Source organism: Ceratocystis lukuohia (genome assembly GCF_044167205.1).
Source record: "Ceratocystis lukuohia strain C4212 chromosome Unknown Supercontig1_pilon, whole genome shotgun sequence".
In the NCBI taxonomy this organism is placed as follows: Eukaryota; Fungi; Ascomycota; class Sordariomycetes; order Microascales; family Ceratocystidaceae; genus Ceratocystis; species Ceratocystis lukuohia.
In genome coordinates this window covers 3,613,460-3,636,072 of record NW_027263520.1, presented here as the reverse complement: position 1 = coordinate 3,636,072, position 22,613 = coordinate 3,613,460, and the positions used below count along the sequence as shown (strand labels likewise).

Sequence of the window (22,613 nt, the reverse complement as noted above, 5' to 3'; positions counted from 1 at the left end):
GAGGGGGAAGAGGAATGGGTGTGTGTGTGTGTGTGCGTGTGCGTGTGCGTGTGCGCGTGTGCATGTGTGTTGTGCGTGCGTATGGGCACTCATATTTAATGACTACCCTGGCCTACAAGACATGGCTTTGAAAATACGAAGCCTGCATTGTAGAAAAGGCTAAATGATAAGCTCGATGGACATGTTGGCTCTGGTTATGGCTTATTGTTCTTATTTGTGAATCTTGCTAATTATAGAAAAAGAAAAAGGAAAGAAAAAAAAAATCAGGCTCCACCCACGCATCCTGATTTTTTAGGATAAGGCCAAAAAGGCAGGGGCAACAGGAAATGGGAAAAGGGAGAGAGAACAAGGGCTAAAAAAACTCGGAAAACCTTTGCGAAAAGGAGCTCAAGTGGGAAATTTAGAGTGGAATCAGAGACGTGTGGAACCCACTAAGAAAAAGGACCTTCCTTCCTCATGAGCAAGACCGGAAAGAGAGGAAACCGATAAGCTCGCCTCAAATGTGGCGCTGAGTCGCTGTTTGTAGAGGAGCTGTGGCGTAACGGAGCCTGCTTTTCTGGGTTAGAATTACTGCGCTAAGCAGATGTGTTATCGTCTCTTATGACATATGCAACGACTGAAGTTTTTTTTTTTTTTCTTTTTCATTTTTTTTTTCATGTCACGAAGGCGGACAGGAAAAATTCGACTTGCAGTAGCGTATGGCGCTCTTCTCTCGAGACGAGACGAGATAAGAACATGCACGTGATCAGCTTGGCGGTGGGAGGCAATGCTGTATATACGAACAACAGAACGGAGACCGGGCAAAAAAGACCTCAAAGGAACAAAAACAGACATTGCCGACTCAGTCAGCTGTGTTTTTTGCCACTCAGAACATGAAGATAGAGGGAAGGTCCTAGAATCGGCTGAGACATCGTACCGCACATGCGGGATAGACTGGAAGAGAGAAAGAGTATGACACTATAGATCTTACAGCACGGGGGGAGGCGGCCGAAGGAGAAGCCAGGCCAAGTCAAGGTTAGAGTTCAGACTTGGCCAAGATCAGATGGCCGGAGGAGGAGAGACAAGTCGAGGAAAGTTGTCGTTATTGATTGGACCGCCGAATGGAACAGAAGCACAGCACATAAACTTACAAGAAAAAACGACGGCAAACACATGGGGTTGCGCTTTCCCTCGACATTCAAGATATGCGCGTTCCTCTGATAATTCTATACCCTTGTTTCTGATTTTTCTTCTACGTTTGCTCTCTCGACCTTGCGTTGTCGGGTGTCCCATGGCGGTTAGGTGATTTAGCTTATAGATGGCCTTGATGCTGGCATGATATCGCCAAAGCCGTCGTCAACAAGGACGCGACGGAAGAAAGGAGAAGCTAGCACCAAGAGAGGAGAGACTAGGGGCGGCAGCGAGAAGAGGCAAGATGTGAGATGTTTTTTTTATCCTCCGTCCGGCCATGGTTGTGGTCACTTGTGGTGGTGGTGACATGTGAACAGAGAGGCAGGGACAGGGGCAGGGCATGAAATATGGAACAGGGAATTTGCAGGGAGGGTGATATGGATGAGCAGCTATTGACATGGACATGGACTGGAGGATAACACGTTGGCCGTTTGCGCATAGAAAAATGGCACAGGCAGAGAGGACAAAGACAGAAGCTTGCATATCGTACATTACAGTACGGATCAGACGCAAGTAAGTACATAACAAGGGACATGGGGATGCGCCCGCGCATGCGCACGCACACACATACACACGCAACACACAAACACGACAAAGCGGCTAAGCGAAAGAAACAAGGAAATGTGGGAGGAGAGGGGAAAAGACAGAGAGACACGAAGAGCTAAGCCCAAGAGAAGCCTACGAGGTCTGGCAAAGACGAGGCGAGGCCTACGATAGGCGAGGGGCTTAGGTTTCTTGCTCCTTCTTTTTTACCAATTTTTTTTTTTGCCCTCTCTACTTCTTTTTGCCTCTAAGGCGCTGGTATTGGCATTGGTTTGAGCGCCAGGAGTTTGGATGACTGGAAGGAGAAAAAGGGCTTGACGGAGGAAGGAAGACGATAAGAACAAGGGCCAACAAGACGAACATAAGGAATGGGGCCTTAGCAGCAGCACCCTGAATGCGAGGATCCTGGCTGTTCTACGGCTCGCTGATGCTAGCTCTCTTGGGCCTGTTGGTTGCCCAGAGCCGCAAATTAGACAACTTGAGACTTGAGGTTGCCGAGATTGAGCGACCAGTTCTGAAGCAACCAAGAACAAAGACAGGACAGGACGGTGCTTGCTCTAGGACGACGACGACGGCGATGGGGATAGACGAGAAGATAGAAAGCTGGGTGCAGGAGATAGGATGCAACCGGCGCGTCCAGCTGTTCCAGACAAGCCCTGGGAACTTGTTTAGAAGCTACATTTCTGGTCCTGGAAGGGCCTAACGCCTACCAACATAGAAGCACCATAGCGGCGCTGCGTGTCTGCGGTTTCAGTTCCTCCATCTTGCTTCTTTTTTGGTTTGTGTGCTGCTTGTTCATTCTGAAGGCGATCATTGTTTCTTGCTGTGCCGCCGGCTTGGCGGTGCGCTAGAGCAGCACCAGAATTTAGAGAGGCGTAGTCGGTAGGTTTTCTGGGGAAGGTGGCTACAGGGCAGTGCTTCGTGTTGTTTCAGAGCCGCTCTTTGCCCTCGCGGCCTTGAATTGGCTTACTTTACAGTGGGCTTGGTGGCTAGAAGAGAGCCATCCCGTGGGTCTGGAAGGCAAAACCGGAGCATAGAGCAGGGGCAATTAGCGTTGAAAAGTGGGTGGATAGGGGTCGTATAGGGCAGTTAGCGGGAAAAATAAGACTTTAGGGGGGAAGGGCTTGGCGATGCATGAGGCACTATAGGCGGGCTTATAGGGGATGTGGGCGGAGATATAGGGCAGTCTTTCAGAACGGAGAGGGAAAGTGGCAGCTAGCCCCACCCACAAGGTGCAGACCAGGGCTTATTTATGCTGCCGCTTGCAGGCAGAGAGCAAACACAGCTGATACTTCTGACGGCATCATTTCTGGGGGCCTTTTTTTTTTATTTTTTTTTCTGCTTTTTTCTGCTGCTTCATAAGCCCATCTGGACCGCCCTCTGTCTCTCTCTACGTTCTTCCTTCCTCTGCTTCCTCGCCGTCTATGTGCTGTCATTCTGCCATCTACCTCCCACGCTATACGTCCATCGCAAGGACCGGCTGTTCATCAACCAACAACCCACCCAACTAATCACCCTATCACTACCAACCCTATCCACTCCTGCTGCTACCACTGATTCCCACCTCACTCCCCCGGCCTTTGACATACACCCCCTCTTCTTCTCTCTTCCTGCCAGTACCCCTGTCTCTGTCTCTCCCTTTCGCTATAGTAACCGCAATAATCTGGCGACTTGGGAGCACTGGAGCACTTGCTTGGGCTTTGTCGATAACGCCCTGGTAAAAAGCCTGCTGGTCAATTCCTCTCCCCTTTTTGCTTTATTATTTCTTATTTTATATTGCCCTTTGACACACCCCTGTGTCCGCTTATTGCACACCCTCGCTTTGTTTCTGTCTTGCCTTGCTTGTAGCATCTTTTTCGGTTTGCTTGATCCTCTTCTCTTACAAGAATTGCGTGGTCGTCCTTGCAACTACAAACTCGGAATCTCTTTTTTCTCTCCTTTCTCTCACTTTTCTTTTCCTTTAGTTCCATTGCGCTCTTTGGCCCTGTCCTATCCCACTATCGTTTAAGCTATTTCTCCTACTTCTTCACTATCGTTTAAATACTCCTTCCCATCTGCATTTTTTGGTCCGGCGTCGATATTTATCCTACGTCTGCCCTGGAATGTTCGTTTAGTTTTCTGATCTCGTCCTTCATTTTCGCTCTTTGCTATCCTATTTTTGCTGCCCTTATTTCATCTGTTTTCCTCCCTAGATTAAGGTACTGCGTTCCAGTCCGCTGCATTACTTGCTTCTTTCAGAAGTTCTTTGTCTCTATTGCCCTCCGCAACCGAAATCCTCCCTTGCTGTGAAGCATCCCGTTGTCGTTATATACACCACCACACTCGGCATCTCTCGCAACCCGCCTGACACAACCGCACAGCCCAACAAGTCTCTCGTCCTGTCTTCGACTGTTCCTACCGTTCGCGTGTGCAATACCCTCTCGAATAGTCGCTCCATAATGACCGTGCTCGCCCTCCACCGGCCGCTGGTGCCGTCGCCGCTCAACCCTGATCACAAGGCCATCCCCTCTGGCCCTCAGAGAGCCCACCGCAAAATCGTCATCTCGCGTCGCTCGGCCAACATCAGCCCAACCCAGCGCCTACTACGCCGCAAAGCCAGCGAAGCCTTCAACGCCCATGTAATTACCACCTCACTTGCGGCCTCTCCCGCCCCGCAGCCGCCAAGCTCCCCATCGCCTTTCCAGTCCCAGCCCCAGCCGCTGCGCAGAACTGCCGCCGCGTCCAGTAGCCGGCCAAAGAACGCCCCATCTCATACCTCGTCCGCCCACGCTCTTGAAGAGGAGCTTGCTGCCATGACCGAGCCTCTTGCGTCTTTTGATGACCCTTCGGACGGCAGCAAGGCCGAGAGCAGCTACGCCCTCAAAACTCGTCTCGTGTCGTCGTCTGCCGCTGCCGAACTCCTCAGCTCTCCTCTGGCAGCCCTGCTGCATATTCTACCGCTTCCCCTTGTGTCTCTTTTTGTCCTGCGCTTTCCTGGAAGCAAGAACTCCTACAACCCCGCCGTTACCAAGAAGGAGAGAGACGTCGCAGCGGAGGATACCTCATTTCTCCAGGATGCCGCTGACCTTGAGGAGTGCCGCGCTGGCGAGATCGCCGGTACGGCCACGGTACACTTGCCTCTGGTCCTGACCATGCGCAGACTCATGGCTGCCCTGGGTTTCTTGTGTCTCTACGCCTTGATGCAGTTTGAGCCCTTGATCAGACGGCCGGCGCGCTCCTATGCGTAAGAAATCCAAAAAAGAAAGTAACTTACCAAAAAAAAGGACAGCATGACGCTGCACATTGCGTTTTCTTTTTCTGCCTCTAGAAAGCTTTGAATTTTTTTTCTTTCCTCCTGCGGCCATTGACTCGAATCATTCCTCTTTTCAACCCTTTCTTTTATCAGGCGTTCTTCGGCGTTTCTATCAACCCTCCCGTTCCGAGGGTGCTCTAAGCGGGAGCGCATAAAGCGGGATTCCCTACATCTCTTCTTTCGGTCTATGTTTGGTCAAACAGCACACCACGGCGGATTTGTTTTTCATTACTATCTTCTATTACTTCTACTTCTCTTTATTACCTTCTACTTCTATCATTTCCAGCCTTTGCCTCACATTGCTTGTGGGAAGCTGGCCCTTTTCTATTTATTTTTTTATTACAAGCCAATATCCTCTTGGGTACTCGCTCTCTCTTTCTCACCAAGCCTGCCTTGTTAGGCGGCTTAAGCCTTGGACGATCCATCAACACTGCATGTTCCTTGAGGTTTTTTCATGAGAACTGTCCATGCCCTTATCTTTTCCGCCTTAAGGCTTTTATTTATTTATTCTCCTTGCAATCGTCCGACCATGGTCTTTTTTTTTCTTCGGACTGGGCGCTTTTTTCTTTTTCTCACGATATATCACAAATCTTGGTGCTCTTAGCAATGCAAAGCTGGGCTTTTCATAAGTGGACGGATATATTGGTACATATATTACAACCTTCTCTTTTTATCCCGTCCCTGTACTGATAATTTAAATAATACACGTCGCCTGACGACCTTTTTCTCTTCATCTACTGTCCTTGCGCTCAAGTAAATATGCTAAAATGATGTTTTGTGACTGACTGACATGGGGTGTTATGGATCTAATTACCTTCGCCTGCCCGAAACATGCATACGTAACCCATGTATACATGCATCTAATAACTCTTTTTCCACAGCTTCTCCTTCTCCTTCTTGTCCGCTTTCTTCCAGGGCTTCTGGTCCTTTTTCGTCTTGGCAGCCCTCTTTGTGTGATTTGTCCACGCCGTATCGGCCTCTTCGATCTGTGTCTGCCGCTTCTCGTCTCTATACAATGTGTCCTCAAGCACATCCTGCTGGTGCTTTGCTACCGAGCGTTTGTCCATCGGGATTTGTGCTGGGTCGGTCTCGTCGACAACGTCCTTGACGGAAAATGATCTGAAAGAGGGTTTGCGGGTAGCAGTGGTGTTGCTGACCAAAGAGGGGTCCTGAGCTTCGTGCCTCTTTTGCGTTTTCTCGTCGCGATACAGAGTCCTGTCTAGCACCTGTTGCTGGTGCTGTGCTACCGAGTCTTTGTCCATTTCGACCTCGGTCTTGGCCGGATTTGTCTCCTTGGCTATGTCACCGACTGTCTTTGATTGCTCATCCTTTTTTGAAGTGTGCACCAGGGACTCGCTTGTGGTGCTATTCTGAACCTGGTACACAGCGCGATCCAACTCGGCGTGCACCTCGGGAATGTTCATCACCGTTGTCAACTTGCGCACGCTCGCGTCATTGAGGAGCAGTCTTTCGGGGCCCTCGCTGGATTGGTCGTATGTGGAAGAACTGCAGCTACCGGTCGCTTTGCTTCTATCGCCGAGAAGATTTTGCGATGTGTAGGCTGCGTCTAACTTGGAAGAGTCGCGCAGGCGGAGGAGGTTGTTGTCTAGCAGAAATCTCACGTGCTTGCCACCCGCAAGTGCCCTCCAGTGTGACCAGGCGCGGTACATGAGGTAAAATAGCGGGATGTTTGGGATGCTATTGGGCGAAAATAAAAGGGAGTGAGGGGAATTCGATGTTAGCTTGCTTTTTTCCCCCCTCTTTTTGAGCTTCCTTATGCTCATGACTTCAGGCAGGGTAGGAGATGGCGATGACTTACACAGGCACAACAGCGAACGGAACGGCAATGGGCATGCCGATGCAGCACCAAATTAACCTTCTCCGATGCATGGCATCCCGCTCTGTAGCCAGCTTGCGCAAAACAATGGGAACCTGCTCCTTGGAAATTGCAGCGCCGGGATAAACTACCTCGACAGGCTCTGTGGCTTTCTTGGCGGCCTCGGTTTCCAGCTTCTGCAGTTGTGATGAAAGCGGAGGTACGCTCTTGAGAGACCATTCCTCCATGGGGATTTGGCGTAGCAGTTTGTTGCCATATAGGACTAGATGCTTCTGCCAGCCGCCATCCTTGGCTTCCCACGATGCCCACATGGCGCTGGCACGACGTGTGAGGCGGTCGCTCAAGGAGGCATTGGTGGCAGTGGTGGTGGCGTTGAAGCGCTGGGCGTAGAGGAGACTGCGTTTTGTTGAGACAGGGAGGACGAAGAGTCTCATTGCGTTCATGATAGTTGCTGTTGGTGTTATACCAAAGAGAGGCGAGAATGAAAAAAAAAAAAAAGACGAAAAAAAGACGAAAAAAAGACAAAAAAAAACAAAGGCCAAGGAGAGGAAAGACGGACAGGCAGAGAAAAAGAGAGAAAGGAAGTCTGAGATAACGGGAGAGGGCTACGATGGCCTCTGTCGTCGATGGGATATATGCTCCCTCTTTAGAGAAATAGCTAGGCAGTCTGCAATACCCATACTTAGTGGGTAGGCTTCTTTGTAAGGAAGAGGCCACGGGCTCTGGGGCTGGTGGCTTGAAGCTTGCTAAGGCTTTTTAAATGGATGATGAGGCCCGTGACAAGGCTTCAGTCTTGTCTTGATCTTATTACTCGGGCTAATATACTCGACGACGCTTGTGGGGGGCTCCACCTAAGCTAGTAGGTATTTGATGTACCACTTGTACTGGCAACTTTCTGTAATAATGTCTCTGTTGAGGCTTTGATACACGATGATCAAACATAAAGTAGAAAAAGGGGAATCAGTTCAGTGAGTTTATGGTTTAGAATGCTTTCATTATATATGCTACCTGCATGCAGTATATGCTATTATTTGGCGGCAGTGAATGTTGGTGCTAGAGTAGTACTTATTCTGGTCGTGTTTGTTGCTCCGCATTTCAGTATATTGCGGGGTCTGCACACAAGTACCTCACTAACAAGCCAGTCTAAAAACGGAACTGGGGCGAATTGATGAGAATCATGGGCGACTACAGTTGAGAGCAACGCCAATACAAGCCAAGTCCATTCCATGCAGCACAGATAAGCATACGCCCAGAAAGCGAGAGAAAGAGAGGCCTTCGACTCCCCAACAGAAATCAGGTATGATGAAGAAAAATAGAGACAAAGTTAAAGAGGCCGCCGTCTTATAGATTTTGCTTACAAGGAAGACATGGCCGCTTAAAGCCCAAGGGGAGGCTGTGCCAGCAAAGAGGAAAGTCAGAGGGCTGAGGGGAAAAATCAGAAGAGCGGGAAGATAAAGGAGATAAGCAAGGCGATGGATGGGGGGACATCGATGTGTATCGACTACGAGTCGAGAGGGTTTCACTTCCATTTTGCTGCGTCATGGCTAGACATCTTCACGTGTAGATTTCAGGCGCGTATGTTAACCCTACATACAGGGTTAGAGCGATTCCACCAATGATGTCATTGATCCTTTAGAACAAGAACAGGAACAGGAGCAATAGCAATAACGACAGTAACGCGTAGTAGCACCATTGGATTATCTGTAAAATAAAATAAAGGTTTTTTTTTTGGTCATTACATGAAAATATAGAGACAAGATGGCAGAAAAAGCCTCCCAATAAGACCGTCTAAAGATTGGGTATCAATATCGCTCTGATATAGCAAAAAAGAGAAAGCTCTGAACAGATGAGAAAGAGGGCGAGGGGGAGAATAAAATATGCAGTGATGTTGGAAAGCAACAGAGATGGGATGTAAGTACAATGAGAAATGGGCAAAAGCAAACATAGCATCATAGACAGAAAAAAAAACATGAAGAACATGAAGAATATAAAACACGCTGCGAACGGAAAAGAAATAGGGGCCTGTATCTCTAGAACCGCCGGTCTGCCAGACGGTCCACAATGCGCAAGATGTTGATTACAAGTGTCGATGTCCAGGCTATTAGCCCAATGACCACGAATGCCGCAAGTGATTTGGATAGCCGTAGCAGCTCGGGCCCCTTAGGGTCCATGTGGCCGTTGACATCGGGCTCGTTGGCATGCGAGACAAGATATTCAAACGCTAGCGACGTACTGGCTGATTTGAAAATGATGAATATCAGGTCTGACAAGATCAATAGAACCTTGTGCGTGGGTGAACGCAAGCCTAATGGCTTGCCTGTATATTCGTCATACGTCATATAGCAGATCCATGGCACAGCAATGGTGTCAACAATGATGACCACGAGCGACTGCGACCGCGAGGCTTGCGTCGATGCCTGAATCTCGCCACTGACGCGGAAAATGCGCACGGCAATGGCTAGCGAGACAATCGAAGAGCACAGTGCCATTAGCCGACAGCACAACGGGACCATGCTGTGTCCTATCATAAGATCCCAAATGCGCTGCCCCAATGCTACACGCACCTGTGGCTTTTCAGATTCGTATGAGACATGCGCAGTTTGGTACGGGATGGATCGACTGCATTGGCTGCTGCCACCGCCACCATTAGCCCCTGATACGGCATGCGAGGAACCGATGGCGGCAGCAACAGAATGCTCGGCGCTAGTGCTGGTTCCGCTGTCGTTGTATGCGATACGGGGGGTTTTAGGCAGGGCAGTATACGGTGGCATAGCTGCAGGTTGATTGAAGGTTGGCTGTAGACGATCGAGGACAGCAGCGCTTTCTACATGAGATTGTACATCACGTTGGGAGTATTTGACCGAGTTTAAATACTGGCCCCACGTGGGACGGTCGTTGGCAACCCATTCCGGCAGGAAACTGTGGTTGAGCTGTACCACTGGCTCAGCAGATCGTGCATGATCCCAACGCCGGCCGTGCTCGGAGCGCCCAAGCCCAAGACGGCGGCGGAAGTGCTTGAGGGATGGTTTTTGTGCAGGTGGTGGCGAAACGTAGTCGATGAAGCCGTCACGGGAGATTCGACGCCTAAGATTGCTATTGCTGCTATTACTACTGGTATTATCGGCAGGGGTATGGTTGTGAACAGGTTTGACTGAAGGTTTTGGCGGGCTCATGAAGGGCGGTGTCGGATGTGGTGGGTTGGAGGGCAATGGGCTTGTGGGTAGCGGTTGTGATGGCTGTGATGGTGCTAATGGTGGCGGCGAGGTGGCGGAGGAGTCGGGTTCTTCATGTGAGGATATCCAAGCTAGAGGTAAGCGGCAATGAGTAGTTAGATTATACAGCTTCGCATCTCCTATTTTGTTCTTTTTATCAACATACGAGGAATGGTTCGCATAGCGTCTCGGGGGTTGACGATGGGAGAAGCACCGGTGGTGGTTCCCGTACTACTATTGCTGCGGCTCCCGTTGCTGTGAGTGCGGCTTCCGCGGGAGTCGGAAACGGACCGGAAAGCAGAGGTGGGGTTGCTTGCCGAGGAGCCCGGAGGCTTGAGAAAATCAGGGCTGTTCATGATGAACTGGGAGTACAAGGTGGCTGGATGTTGAAAGCCGTATGTATGCCTTGGCTCTACAGGAGAGAAATGGAAAGAACGAGTGTGGGAAGTAGAGGTAGGCGGGTAGTTGGACCCAGGATAGAGGGAGCAGAAGAAAGGAAGAGAGAGAGAGAGAGAGAGAGAGAGAGAGAGAGAGAGAGAGCCAGCAGCTATTGGTGGCGATTTCGATTTCGATTTCTAGGATGTGTTGATTCGTTGCTCGTTTACCCTTGGACCTAAGCGTACTCGGAGGCTTGCTTGGGGCTTGGCAAGCCAAGCAAGGCAGCAAACACGTCAAGGATAGAATGACAGCGCGATGGCGACGTTATGGAATTAGCGAGATATACAGCTTGCAACAGAGTATTGTACATAATAGAGAGGGCGTGGGTGTGTAAGTCACGCCGTAGATGAAGAGCTGGCTCGAGTGTTTTTTAGGATTAGGATGAAGAGTTGGTCGTACGGAAAAGGAAGCAGAAAGGGAAATAATAAAATAAAAGGCGAATAAAATTATCGACAGGCTTTTTTTAGGTTGGCAAAAAATAGACGACAGGGCAAAGAACAGTTGCGTGCCACTCGATAGACAGAGAAACAATGCTTGCGGCTACAGAGAACCAAGGCCAAGACCAAAACTAGAAAGGGAAGAAAAAAAAGGTCGCAAAGATGCAATCAAGAACTAATTGTTGCATCACGATAACCTGATCAAGTTGCCGTGAAAAGAAAATGCAGAGATTTGATTCGCCGTCGCCCGTCCTGTCATTTCTTCAAGTCTCACATCATTAAGCTTAAAGAGCTCTTCTGAGGCCAGGCCTTCTGAAAGCACAGGCCTTGCCTTTGCCTCTTGTCTGGCTTCTACCTTTGCCGCCTATTATTTTTGATACAATGAAGCAGCGCTAAGCTTCTTTTAAGTTGGCTTAAGCGAGCGCTTCCTATTAGTTTCGATGTCAGTGTCGATCGGAGGGGACAGGGAGGGGAGGGGAGGGGAGGGAAGCAATGAAACCGAAACAATGCAGACTATCAGTGCTAGGGAGCGTGGATAGACCACGCCACTAGTTGGTTGACAATAGTTGGTAGAAGGGAGACTGTCTGCTTTTGTCTGTCTGTCTGTCTGTCTGTCTGTCTGTCTGTCTGTCTGTCTGTCTGTCTGTCTGTCTGTCTGTCTGTCTGCCTGCCTGCCCGCCTCTACCTGCCTGCCTGCCCGCCTCTACCTGCCCGCCTGTCTGTCTTATCCCTCCTTTTATTTCCCAAGTTCCTCTGCTGCCCCCTAGCTTGCATGCAGCAATAAAGAGCCCCTCCCTACCTTGCCGAGGGCTACGTGGGTACCACGCACCGCAAAGCCCTGCGAAAGTCTCTCAATCTCAATACAATATCCTCGGGAAAGTCATAGCTTGACATCCTGGCCACGAACATGAACATGTGTAGACTAAAGGGAAGGAGAGCTTGCTTTGTTCATTTTGCCACAAGTATGCTATCGATAAGATAACAGGATGGCGATATCTTGCCGGCTTCTGCCAGCTGTCACCAGTCTAAAGACGGCCCTCTCTTTTGTCTAGAACTCCAGAGTCGTCTTCAGCCGTTCGTTTTAAGAAAAGAGAAGAATAGTAACCCTTTGATGTGACATTGACAAAGTCCTGCACAAAAGGCTTTCTTTCCCGGCCTTTTTCTCCAGCTTTTTTTTTTTGCCCTTGCCGTTCCTTGATTCCTTCATCGTGGCCCGACTTTGTCTTGCCTCGCTCTACTTTCAGACTTTCAGTCCAGAACGCTATTGCTATGACATGCAGCCAATCAGCATCCCTCCCCTCTATTCATCACCTAACCCTTAGACGCAACCAGAGCTCTCCTGTCTTGCCGCTAAATGTGGGGAAAAGTTAACGTGTCTTGCATTTGTCCTGATGCTCGTTTTGATCGAGCCTTCCTTCTTGCTTGTTCCACTGTATGTATCATCGGGGCTTTTTTTTTTCCCTTATCAGACTTTTGCTTGTCTGTTGTTCTTTGATTTCTTGCCTGTTTATCTAATTTCTGGATTCAATTGAGTCTTGCCCTTGTCTTGTCAGCATCAACAAAAACAGATTCCCTAGTTTGCGAAGCCTGAGCCCCCAAGCCTGAGTCTGGGACTGCTTGCCACTACCGCCGCTACTGCTGTTCCTACTACTGAAACTGGAGGCCTAAGTCTGAGCTTCATTTGCCGACTAAAGAACCCACACACACCCATTTCAGCCACAATTGCAATTATCAATAGTATCATCTGATTTACCGCAAGTCTTTGGTCTTTCTACTCTCTTCCCCCCTCTTTCTTTCTTCTGTCTCCTCTTCTCTCTTTGCGCTGCCTCACGACATCCAAGTTGTCGGTTCTCCATCGCTTCGTAGTCATACCATCGCCGCCGCCGCTGTCGCCGTTGTCATCGCCATCGTCATCGTCATTGCCATCGCCGTCATCAGCCAACTTGCCATCATCCATCACCATAACCTCTCTCCTTTCTTCTCTGCCCCTCCCCCCCCCCAAAAAAAAAAACGTCTGTATCCCCCTAGTCACCGCCTAGGGACATCCCACCATCCTACGCGGCCCGAACCGTCTCGATTCTGTCCTGCTATTTTGCTCTCTAGCAATAAAAGAATAAAGGAATCAAACGACCATTCACCTATATTTCTCCGCTACTCCAGCAGCGGCCTTATACTCTAATCATGGCAGCCCTTCCATACTCTATGCCAACCCAGCCAAACAAGAATGATATCGAGTCAACGTATGAAATTCCCATCTAAAAACCAAAGCAACTCCAAGTCTGCCTTCCCCCCCCAACTAACGCAATATCTCTGTGCCTTTGCAGATGGAAGTTCCTCGAGGTTGGCATTGACCGTGTCATGAACGACCTTGAACGCGGCATGAATATGCAAATTGTACGTGATATTTTAGCTTGCCGGCTTGCCCTCTTGTCCCATATCTACCCCTGCCTCTACTGCTCCCGAAAAACAACTCACTAACTTTTCTAAAACCTCACAGTACGTTGGTGTTTACTCGTACGTCGATCTCGTTCTCATTTGCCTATTCGCCTTCCCTTCTCTGTCCTCGCCCCATAGTATTCGCTACATTCTACCTCTTTAATCTTTGCCTTCGTCGCCATCTAACTGTTTTCTCATCAGCGCTATTCACAACTTTTGTACTGCACAGAAAGCTACAAGTAGTGTCAGCTTCTCCAGCGGGGGGTCAGTTCACCGCGGAGGTGTGTCTCTTCTTTTGAAAAATCCCGCCTTTTCTTGAACCCCCCCACCCCCCCCATGCTAACTTAACTCTCCCCCACAGCCCATCTTCTCGGAGAAGAAATCTACAACAAGCTCAATCAGTATCTTATAAGCCATCTTGAGGAACTCACCGAAAAGTCTAAAGCCTACTCCGATGAAGCCCTCCTAGCTTTGTACAACAAGGAATGGAACCGCTACACCACCGCCGCCAAGTACATCCACCACCTCTTCCGTTATCTTAACCGCCATTGGGTGAAGCGAGAAATGGATGAGGGCCGAAAGAAAGTCTTTGACATTTACACCCTTCATTTGGTACGATGGCGCACCGTTCTCTTTGACAAGCTCAATGGCCAGGTCATGCAGGCTGTTTTGAAGCTTGTGCAGAGTCAACGCTGTGGAGAGACCATTGAATACACTCAGATCAAACAAATTGTCGACTCATTTGTTGCGCTTGGCCTGGACGATACCGACACCTCCAAATCTACTCTCGATGTTTACAGATACCACTTTGAGCGTCCCTTCATTGCTGCCACAACGCAGTTTTACCAAGCCGAATCCAAGAAGTTCATCGCCGAGAATAGCGTAGTCGAGTACATGGTCAAAGCCGAAGCTCGTCTTGAGGAAGAAGAAGAGCGTGTAAAGACTTATCTGCACCAAGATCTTGGCCCCCCACTTCGCAAGGCCTGTAACGACGCTCTCATTCTGGAGCACTCGACACTACTGAGAGAAGAGTTCCAAGTCCTTCTCGATAACGACTGTGAAGAGGACATGGCCCGCATGTTCAATCTGCTTTCCCGCATTCCTGACGGGCTCGAGCCCCTCCGTTTGCGCTTCGAAACTCACGTTCGAAAAGCTGGCCTGCTTGCTGTTCAAAAGGTTGCCTCTGATAGCGAAAAGCTAGAGCCTAAAGTGTACATTGATAGCTTGCTAGACATCCACACTCGCTACCAGGGCCTGGTCAAGCGTTCGTTCAACGATGAGCCTGAATTTACCAGAGCATTGGACAATGCCTGCCGGGAATTTGTCAACCGCAACGTGGTGTGCAAGGCTGGCTCTAACAAGTCTCCCGAGCTTTTGGCCAAGTACACGGACGTTTTGCTACGCAAGGGTAGTAACAGTGTATCTGAATCTGAGCTGGAAACCGCCCTAAACCAGATTATGACTGTGTTCAAGTATATCGAGGACAAGGACGTCTTCCAAAAGTTTTACTCCCGGATGTTGGCGCGTCGCTTAGTCCACAGCAATTCGGCTTCTGATGATGCAGAGACCAGCATGATTAGCAAGCTCAAAGAAGCGTGTGGCTTTGAGTACACCAACAAGCTTCAGCGCATGTTCCAGGACATACAGCTCTCTAAAGACCTTAATGCTAGCTTCCGTAATCATCTCGCTGACACAGAAACAAAAACAGTCACTGACTCTACCTTTTCGATTCTTGGAACTGGTTTCTGGCCTTTGACTCCCCCATCAACAAATTTCACACCTCCTGTAGAGGTTAGCGCCGACTGCGAACGGTTCTACCGATTCTACAAGGGTAACCATGAGGGCCGTAAGCTGACATGGCTTTGGAACCTGTGCAAGGGTGAAATCAAGGCCAACTATTGCAAAAACGCCAAAATCCCCTACACCTTCCAAGTTTCTTTGTATCAAATGGCTGTTCTTCTGCTATTTAACGAAACTCCGACATACACTTGGGAGGACATGATCTCAGCGACGCAACTGCAGACCGAGGTTTTGGAGGGTGCACTTGCGGTAATTCTAAAGGGCAAGGTGCTTCTCATGAGCCCAAGTGATGACAAGCCTGGGCCCGGGAAGACATTCAAGCTGAACACCGATTTCAAGAGCAAGAAGATTCGCATCAAGCTTGATGTTGGTGGCGTGAAGGAGGCTAAGCAGGAGGAGGTGGAGACGAACAAGACAATTGAGGAGGATCGCAAGATTCTGATACAGGTATGTCCCCCCACTCGCCCTTATTCTTTGATACCATTTACTCCAATGACTGCTATAATGATACTCTTGCTGACAAATTTGGATTTTCTGATAGTCCGCCATGGTACGTATCATGAAGGCACGCAAGACTATGAAGCATGCCCAACTCGTCAGCGAGACGATCAACCAGATCAAATCCCGCTTCACGCCAAAGGTTGCCGATATCAAGAAGTGTATTGAGATCCTGATGGACAAGGAGTACATTGAGCGTCTAGACGACGACATTATTGGATATCTTGCGTAAAACAAAAAGAACAGCAAGGATCCGTGCCTGGATTTTTCTTTCCCTTTATTTGTGGTTGTTTTATCGTCACCAACGGTTTTGTCGACGACAGGTTTTACGTGTGCATGTTTTGTATTGCTTCTTTTCTTTCTGGGAGTGGGCAGGCAGGGCTTGAAATGGGAACCTGACTTTTATTACGTTTTTTTTTCTTCTCTCTTCCTTTTTTATGTTGTATCCTTTTGCCTCGCTTGGTCTTTTATAGTAATGTCATTATGTGCTATGCTATACTACTATGCTTCTTGTCCTGTTTTATTTATTCATGATGGGAGTTTGAAGTCGCCCGTTATGTTGTTGGTTGGGTGATAATGATTTGTTTGTGCTATTTAACGTCTACCTACTAATACGACGGGTGATAATGAATGATAAGTGGGTATGTATGTATGTATGTATGTATTATTTAGCGTCTACTTACCGGTTTTCCACGGTAATACGACGGCATGTTCTGGACGGTAGGGGAGTTAGAAGATGTCGTCTTCCGACCTCCTCCGGGCAGTCAGCAGTTGCAGGTATGCGTCTTCTTCGAACTACTCCTATGACTTTTGAGGGTCCAGCCTTGCGGCCAGGAGCCTTCTCCGTAAGACGTAATGAATGTATGTATGTATGTACTATTTAGCGTCTACCTACCAGTTTTCCCGGTAATACGACGGCATGTTCTGGACGGAAGGGGAGTTGGAAGATGTCGTCTTCCGACCCCTCCTCCGGGCAGTCAGCAGTTGCAGGTACTCGTCCTCTTCGAAATACTCCTATGACTTTTGAGGGTCCAGCCTTGTGGCCAGGAGATTTCTCCGGAAGACGTTGCCCCAAGGGCTTCCCCGCTGGTTGGGTGGTTGTGTTTCCAGGATTGGTTACCTGGTTCTTTTTGGCTTTTGGCGCCCTACCTATATAGTGATCTAGTCTAAGAGGCCAACGGCTGTCGGCCCTGGGTATTGGCCCTGGCGGAGTACGTCGGTTTTGTCCTCTGTTCAGCGAGGCGGTTGCCGCATTTTTAGTAGACCCTGGGCGTCGGGAGAAAGGACCTTCCGAATTCTCTTCCGCGTCCCTTCGACATCTCCGTCCTTGTCTTCTATTTTCTTCTTTTTTTTTTTTTTTTTTTTTTTAAAAAGCACTCCCTCTCTCATCTCTCTTCCCCTCTCCCCTCCGTTCGTCCCCCGGCCTCCTCGTCCCCCTCGTCCCCTCGTCCCCCTCGTCCCCCTCGTCCCCTCGTCCCCCTCGTCCTCCTCGTCCCCTTGTTCATCCTCCTCCTTCTTTTTTTTTTTTTTTTTTTTGGCTATTGCATCCGCGCCGTGTGCATCCATGAGGACTGCCTTCCTCACCTATGCTGTAGGTGCTTTAGGTTCCGGTGTAGCACGCTAGCAACGTACTTTGTTGCCTTTGTGTTTTTCAGTAGCTTGTCCGTGAACCTCTGACCCCACGGCCTTGGTAAAGTCTTGCACGTCCACATGTGTCCTCGTTCTTTCGGCTGCTTGCAGTGGATGCATTTGCGTGGGCATTGGTGATTGAAACGGTCATGGTACTGGTCAAAGTCTCCATGTCCCGTCCTGGCTGCCAGGATGTGCCCCAGTTCCGTTCTGTCCACTCCTTTGTAGCCCGGCGTTCGAAACGGGGGGCTGCATGGAATGTCCTGTAATGGGCGATATCCTTTTTGCCCTTTCCACCATTTCTCGTACTCCTCACGCAGTTGGTTTCGCCTCCACCTCTTTGCCCCTGCGAGACTGACGCGGGGTTCGCGGACGTGTCCGAGGCATCCGAGCTTGGCTTGAGCGTCGGCTTGTTCGTTTCCCTCCAGGCCTACATGTCCTGGGACCCAAAGCACTTGGACGCGTCTCCTGTCCTTTCTGTTCTTCCACGTGTTTAGGATCCGTTTCGTTCTGTCGATGATGTCCTGGGAGGTACTGTTTCGCTTTTGCGGGTTGCGCAGTCGGTCGACTACTCCTTGGTTGTCCAGACATATCCAGATTTCCTCGGCGTCTGTGTGCATCACGGCCCGCTTGGCTGCTTCGCATGCCCCGTACGCTTCTGCGTCTGCAACCTCCACCCATTTGCCCAGAGCACTATGTCCTGTTTCCAGGGTGGTTCCGTCCATGGTGGTGACCCAACCTGCTCCTGTGTTTCCCTTTGCGTCTTTCGAGCCATCAGAGTATGCTATGAGTGTTCCTACAGTGGCCATGTCCACCTCCTCTCTGTGTTTCTCAGCCTCTTTCTCTTTGCTGAGCCACTTTCGAGGGGGCATGCTTGGTCCTGCGACTGTCGGTTTCAGTGTCATGTGTGTTTCCATTCTCGCCGGAAGCAGTCTTCGTAGCCTCATCACGACTGGATTATGTGCTCCTCCTCGCAGAGTATGATCTATGTCCAGTGTGTGCCAGCGTATGGCTTCCCTTCTCCTTTCGTCCTCCCACAGGAGTTCGATCGGCGGGAGGCCTGCTGCGTGGTGCAGGCACTCTTTTGGTGTCGTGCAGTACATGGGCAGTGCTGCCCTCAGGCAGTTTCTGATTGCGACGTTAACTTTTTCCGTTGCTGTTTTTGTCGTCTCAGTTCCCATCCATGTACTCGATGCAAATAGGGCTTTGCTCAGCGCACACGCTCGGGCTGCGTTCAGCATGCATGTTGTGTCTGCTCCCTTGTAGCATCCGGCCAGGTATCTCAGGCCGTTGGCTACTCGGTTGATGCTTGCTGCCGTTCTCTCTACGTGGCCCTTGAAGAGTAGGCTAGAGTCGATGTGAAGCCCCAACCATCTCATTGGTTCCTTTGCTGGTGTGGGTTTCACCTCTCCCATTCCTTCGATTGTGACAGATGGGTTCTCAGTGATCCTCCTCCTGCCTTTAATGTGCAGGAGTGTCGACTTTCCTGGGTCAAGGTCTAGCCCGTTCTGTGCCGTCCATTCTATCACTGTTTCCATCAGTGATTTGATTTTTTGGCAGTTGTCTTCGAAAGATTGGCCTCTAACTACCAGTGCTCCATCGTCTGCGTATCCTAGGAGGTTTGGTATCCTCCTGTAGATGGGAGCCATGAAGAGCATGTATAGGATGGGCGAGACTGGAGAGCCTTGTGGGAGGGAGCCTCCTACTCGCTTCGTCGTCCAGCCTTCTTCCGTTCTCATGCGTGCTGTCCTTCCCTCCATGAAACTTCTGACCCAGCGACACAGTTTGGTCGGCCATCGGCTCTCCGACAGCTGTCGTTCCATTCTCGCTGGTTCAACCGCGTCGAAAGCGCCCTTGATGTCGAAGGTCAGGATCGAAGTGACTTTTTTCCAGAGCTGTGCGTCTTCTATCCTTCCGCGCAGTTCGATGAGGAGGTCCGTGACCGCCCTCTTCGGTACTGCGCAGATGTAGTTCCTTGGGATGATCCTTTTTTGGACCGCCTCTTCTGCTAGCCTTCTCGCCACGGCTCTCTCCATGCCTTTTCCCAGGGTGGGTAGGAGTGATATGAGTCGGTACGATCTGGGCTCGTCGCGTGGTCGTCCAGGTTTCGGGATCGCTACTAGGTCTGCCTCTTTGAAGATGCTTGGGTGGTTTCCGTTCTCCAAGCAGAGGTTGTACAGCTTCGTTATCATGTTGCCTAGCGGTTCCCATGCCCTTTTCCAAACCTCGTTTGTGATGCGGTCTGCTCCTGGGGCCGTGTTCGCAGGTTTCCACAGAGAATCTCTCACTTCCTCTCGGGTGAGGGATGGCCATTCACTTGCCTCTGGGTTAGGTTCGTGAAAACACCACTCATTTTCTGTGTGTTCCTTTGTGTGTGTCTCCAGGAGCAACGCTACTGACTCGGCTGTGCAGGTGGTTTTCGTCTTGTCGGGTCTCTGCAGCAGGGGGATGCGTCTGTCTACCTTGTCGTTGGCCCATTTGACAGCGCGGAAGACGTCCTTCGGTTCCTTCAGTCCGGCTATGATCTTGCTCATGAGGGCTCTCTTTGCCTTGGTGATTTCTTTCCTCATTGCTTTTCGTTGCTTCGCATATTCGTCCCTCTTCTGGCTGTCTGTGGGTTGGTTGCGGTGGTCTATTCGGGCTCTCCTCATCCGCGCGTTCTGCTCCTTGCACCCTTCGTTCCACCACGGTTTGAGAACAATGTTGGGGGGCGTTTTTGGTGTTGAAGCCTCAAGTGCCCTCTCTACAGTTGCTATCAGACCCTTGGCAAGGAGCTCAGCTGTGTCTAGTGCGTCGCCACTGCCCTCTAAAAGCTTTTCCAGCTGGTCAGCTTCTTGATTGCATGTTGCGACGAACTTGTCGACGTTCATTTTCTTTAGCCTCCACTTTGCTTCGGGTCTTTTCCGTGTTGTCCTTGTCCTTACTTTCACCTCAATAATCTCGTGGTCGCTAGTGCTTCCTGGTATCAGCTTCATGCAGGTTGTCCATTTGCCCACTGTTGTTTGAGGTGTGATGACGAGGTCTATGACCCTGCCGGCGCTGTGTGTGTGTTCGTCTTTGTCGTTGAGCACGGTAAGGTCATTGTCTCTCATCCAGCTTTCCAGGGTCCTCCCCGCTTCATTTTCCCTGGGATTAGCGTCCCATGTTCCGTGATGTGCGTTGAGGTCCCCTATCGCTATCCATGCGCTCTCTTTTTCTGAGCGCATGAGCTCCTGCAGGCCTTCGCCCGGCCTTATGCAGTTGCGGCTTTCTGGAGCGTTGTATGCCCCTATCAGTTGAAGCGTCCCCTGCGTTGTTTTTATACGGATCGGGCATAGGTCCGGATGGTCCTGGTGCGTCTCCGTTGTTTTTATGTCTTTTCGTACGTAGGCTATGCTTCTGGGGCGGTCCTCCCATCCATCTCTCGGGCTATGCCGAGTGAATTCCGGGTGGTCCTTTGTTCTGTCCTTATGCTGACCGATCCAGGGTTCCTGTATCAGGAGAATGTCTACTCTCTGCTCGACCGCCTGTCGTAGTGCATTCACGTGGTTCGGTTCCCCTTTTCCAGCATTGACGCTCCAGATCGTTAGGTCTCCTAACATGCGTCTTGGCAGGGTTGGGCTGGTTCGCTTTCGGTTTCAGGCTCGGACTCGGATTCCGCTGTGGCTGTTCTTTTTCTTTTCTTGTAGCCTTGGCCGTCGTCCTTTCTCTTCCCCTGCACCTGGGTCTCTGGTCCTGTCGCGGACTTCCTCCCCCGGGCGTCCCTTTTGCAGGATGCCTCTCCTGCTGCGTGTCCCGCAGTGTTGCACACAATGCAGGCTGTGGGTGGGCCAGAGTGCTCCTTCTCCTGATGGTTGCGGCTCCCGCAGAGCCTGCACCTCGGGGGTGCTTTGCAGCCTGTGGTGGGATGCGCTTCCCAGCAGGTGCGGCATAAAGGTAGGGACGGGGTCCTGCACCTTTTGACTTGTGCCGCATTGTTGCTTCCCTCGAATTTCATGGCCGAGGGGAGTGTTTTGCCTTCCGGCAGGTCGATGGCGACGCGGAGGGTGGCGTCCTTGTACTTCTCCGCCTCAATCTGCCACTTGATGGCCTTGACTTGTCCCCCGGTTTGCCGTGCAATTTGTCCGGTGAACCATTCCTCATTCTTTGTGGGCACGGGGCCCCCCTCGTTGAGGACATAGAAATCCGACAGGCCAGTGATTCGTGCGTGTGTCCACTTGCTGTCCAACTCACACGCTCTTGCGCCACATGCTGTCTTTGCCCTTTCTAGGTTTGTTGTGGTTGCCTTGCTCTTCTCAATGTAGAATGCCCAGCCTGAGTTTACCTTCTTCGTTTCGAACTCTTTGGGCGTACCCTTGAAAATCTTCGCTAGCTCGGCGCTCACGGTTTCCTCCTTGTTTGACGCTGGTCCTCGGATGAAGACCCGGACCTTTTTCTCTGCTTCCCTGGCCGGAGGTTTCGGTCCCGTTTTCTCTCTCGGGGGCGCTGGTTGTTTTTGTGTCTCAGACACCTGCTTGGCTACTGACGCATATGTTTGCTTGCCATTCGGCTTGCTTTGTTTTTTCGGTGTCTCGTCAGTCGGCTTGTTCTTTTCACCACCTGTGGTGGGGTTTCCATGCTGTATCTTTGCGAACATCGCTCTGAATTCAGCTGACACATGGCTAGTCAGCTTTTTCACTTCTGCATCCCCTTTGGCCATGGAGATGGCTTGGTTGCATATTTCAGGGAGCTTCTCGGCCAGCCAAATGAGCGCGTTGCCCCTGGTTTCCACCTGCTTCTTTTCGGCGGCAATGAACTTGTGAGCGATGGCGAGGTTACGTTCCCGTTCGGTCAGTTTTCCTCCATGCTTTCTTTCCTTTTCTATTTTGTTTTCTTGTTGCTCGATGGTCCTTTTCTCTGGTAGTTCAATGGGGTTGGCCGCTCGTGTTTCCCTCGCTTGTTCTTCAATTTCACCTTCAGCGAGGTCTATCACGTTCGTCATTACCAGATCTATGATCTCCTTTTCTGTCTGGTACTCAGCGGATTGCGCCGTGGCGGCGACATCCGGTGCACCCTCGCACTCCATGGCTTCGCTGTCTGTCTTCTTCGTTGGTTCCTTCGTTGTAGAGTGTAAAAATAAGGGTTGCCTAGGGTTACCTCCTTTTCCTGGAGTTGATTCCCGCCCGCTGGTTATGAAGACGTAATGATAAGTGGGTGGTGGGGGTGGGTGGTTGCCTAAAAAAAAGAGGATATCCCCCCCCCATCCGGCAAAAAGAGCTGGAGACACGGGGAATCGAACCCCGGACCTGATCCATGCTTAGCGACCGCTCCGACAAGCTTCAACTATGCTAAGGATCCGTCAT

At 50.4% G+C, this 22,613-nt stretch overlaps 5 protein-coding genes across 5 annotated transcripts; 2 read left to right on the top strand and 3 right to left on the bottom strand.

The window, feature by feature from the left end:
- Positions 1 to 4,151: 4,151 nt before the first annotated feature.
- Positions 4,152 to 4,940, top strand: HOO65_010916 (uncharacterized protein; the record flags this gene model as incomplete). Its single annotated transcript, XM_070999831.1, has 1 exon — positions 4,152 to 4,940. The coding sequence occupies one exon, from the start codon at positions 4,152 to 4,154 to the stop codon at positions 4,938 to 4,940; it is 789 nt and encodes a 262-aa protein (XP_070862738.1).
- Positions 4,941 to 5,865: 925 nt separating this feature from the next.
- On the bottom strand, positions 5,866 to 7,276 carry HOO65_010915 (uncharacterized protein; the record flags this gene model as incomplete). The annotated part of the gene is made up of 2 exons (XM_071005824.1): positions 5,866 to 6,703; positions 6,825 to 7,276. 2 exons carry the CDS (start codon positions 7,274 to 7,276, stop codon positions 5,866 to 5,868), a joined length of 1,290 nt encoding a protein of 429 aa, XP_070862737.1.
- A 1,596-nt stretch (positions 7,277 to 8,872) lies between these two features.
- HOO65_010914 (Regulator of phospholipase D SRF1) lies at positions 8,873 to 10,410 on the bottom strand (the record flags this gene model as incomplete). The annotated part of the gene is made up of 2 exons (XM_071005769.1): positions 8,873 to 10,146; positions 10,221 to 10,410. 2 exons carry the CDS (start codon positions 10,408 to 10,410, stop codon positions 8,873 to 8,875), a joined length of 1,464 nt encoding a protein of 487 aa, XP_070862736.1.
- Positions 10,411 to 13,110: 2,700 nt separating this feature from the next.
- HOO65_010913 (Cullin 1) lies at positions 13,111 to 15,895 on the top strand (the record flags this gene model as incomplete). The annotated part of the gene is made up of 6 exons (XM_071005420.1): positions 13,111 to 13,169; positions 13,254 to 13,323; positions 13,427 to 13,443; positions 13,567 to 13,646; positions 13,727 to 15,612; positions 15,707 to 15,895. 6 exons carry the CDS (start codon positions 13,111 to 13,113, stop codon positions 15,893 to 15,895), a joined length of 2,301 nt encoding a protein of 766 aa, XP_070862735.1.
- Positions 15,896 to 17,314: 1,419 nt separating this feature from the next.
- HOO65_010912 (putative 115 kDa protein in type-1 retrotransposable element R1DM) lies at positions 17,315 to 22,336 on the bottom strand (the record flags this gene model as incomplete). Its single annotated transcript, XM_071005259.1, has 3 exons — positions 17,315 to 17,555; positions 17,602 to 20,560; positions 20,872 to 22,336. The coding sequence occupies 3 exons, from the start codon at positions 22,334 to 22,336 to the stop codon at positions 17,315 to 17,317; spliced, it is 4,665 nt and encodes a 1,554-aa protein (XP_070862734.1).
- Between the last annotated feature and the right edge of the window lie 277 nt (positions 22,337 to 22,613).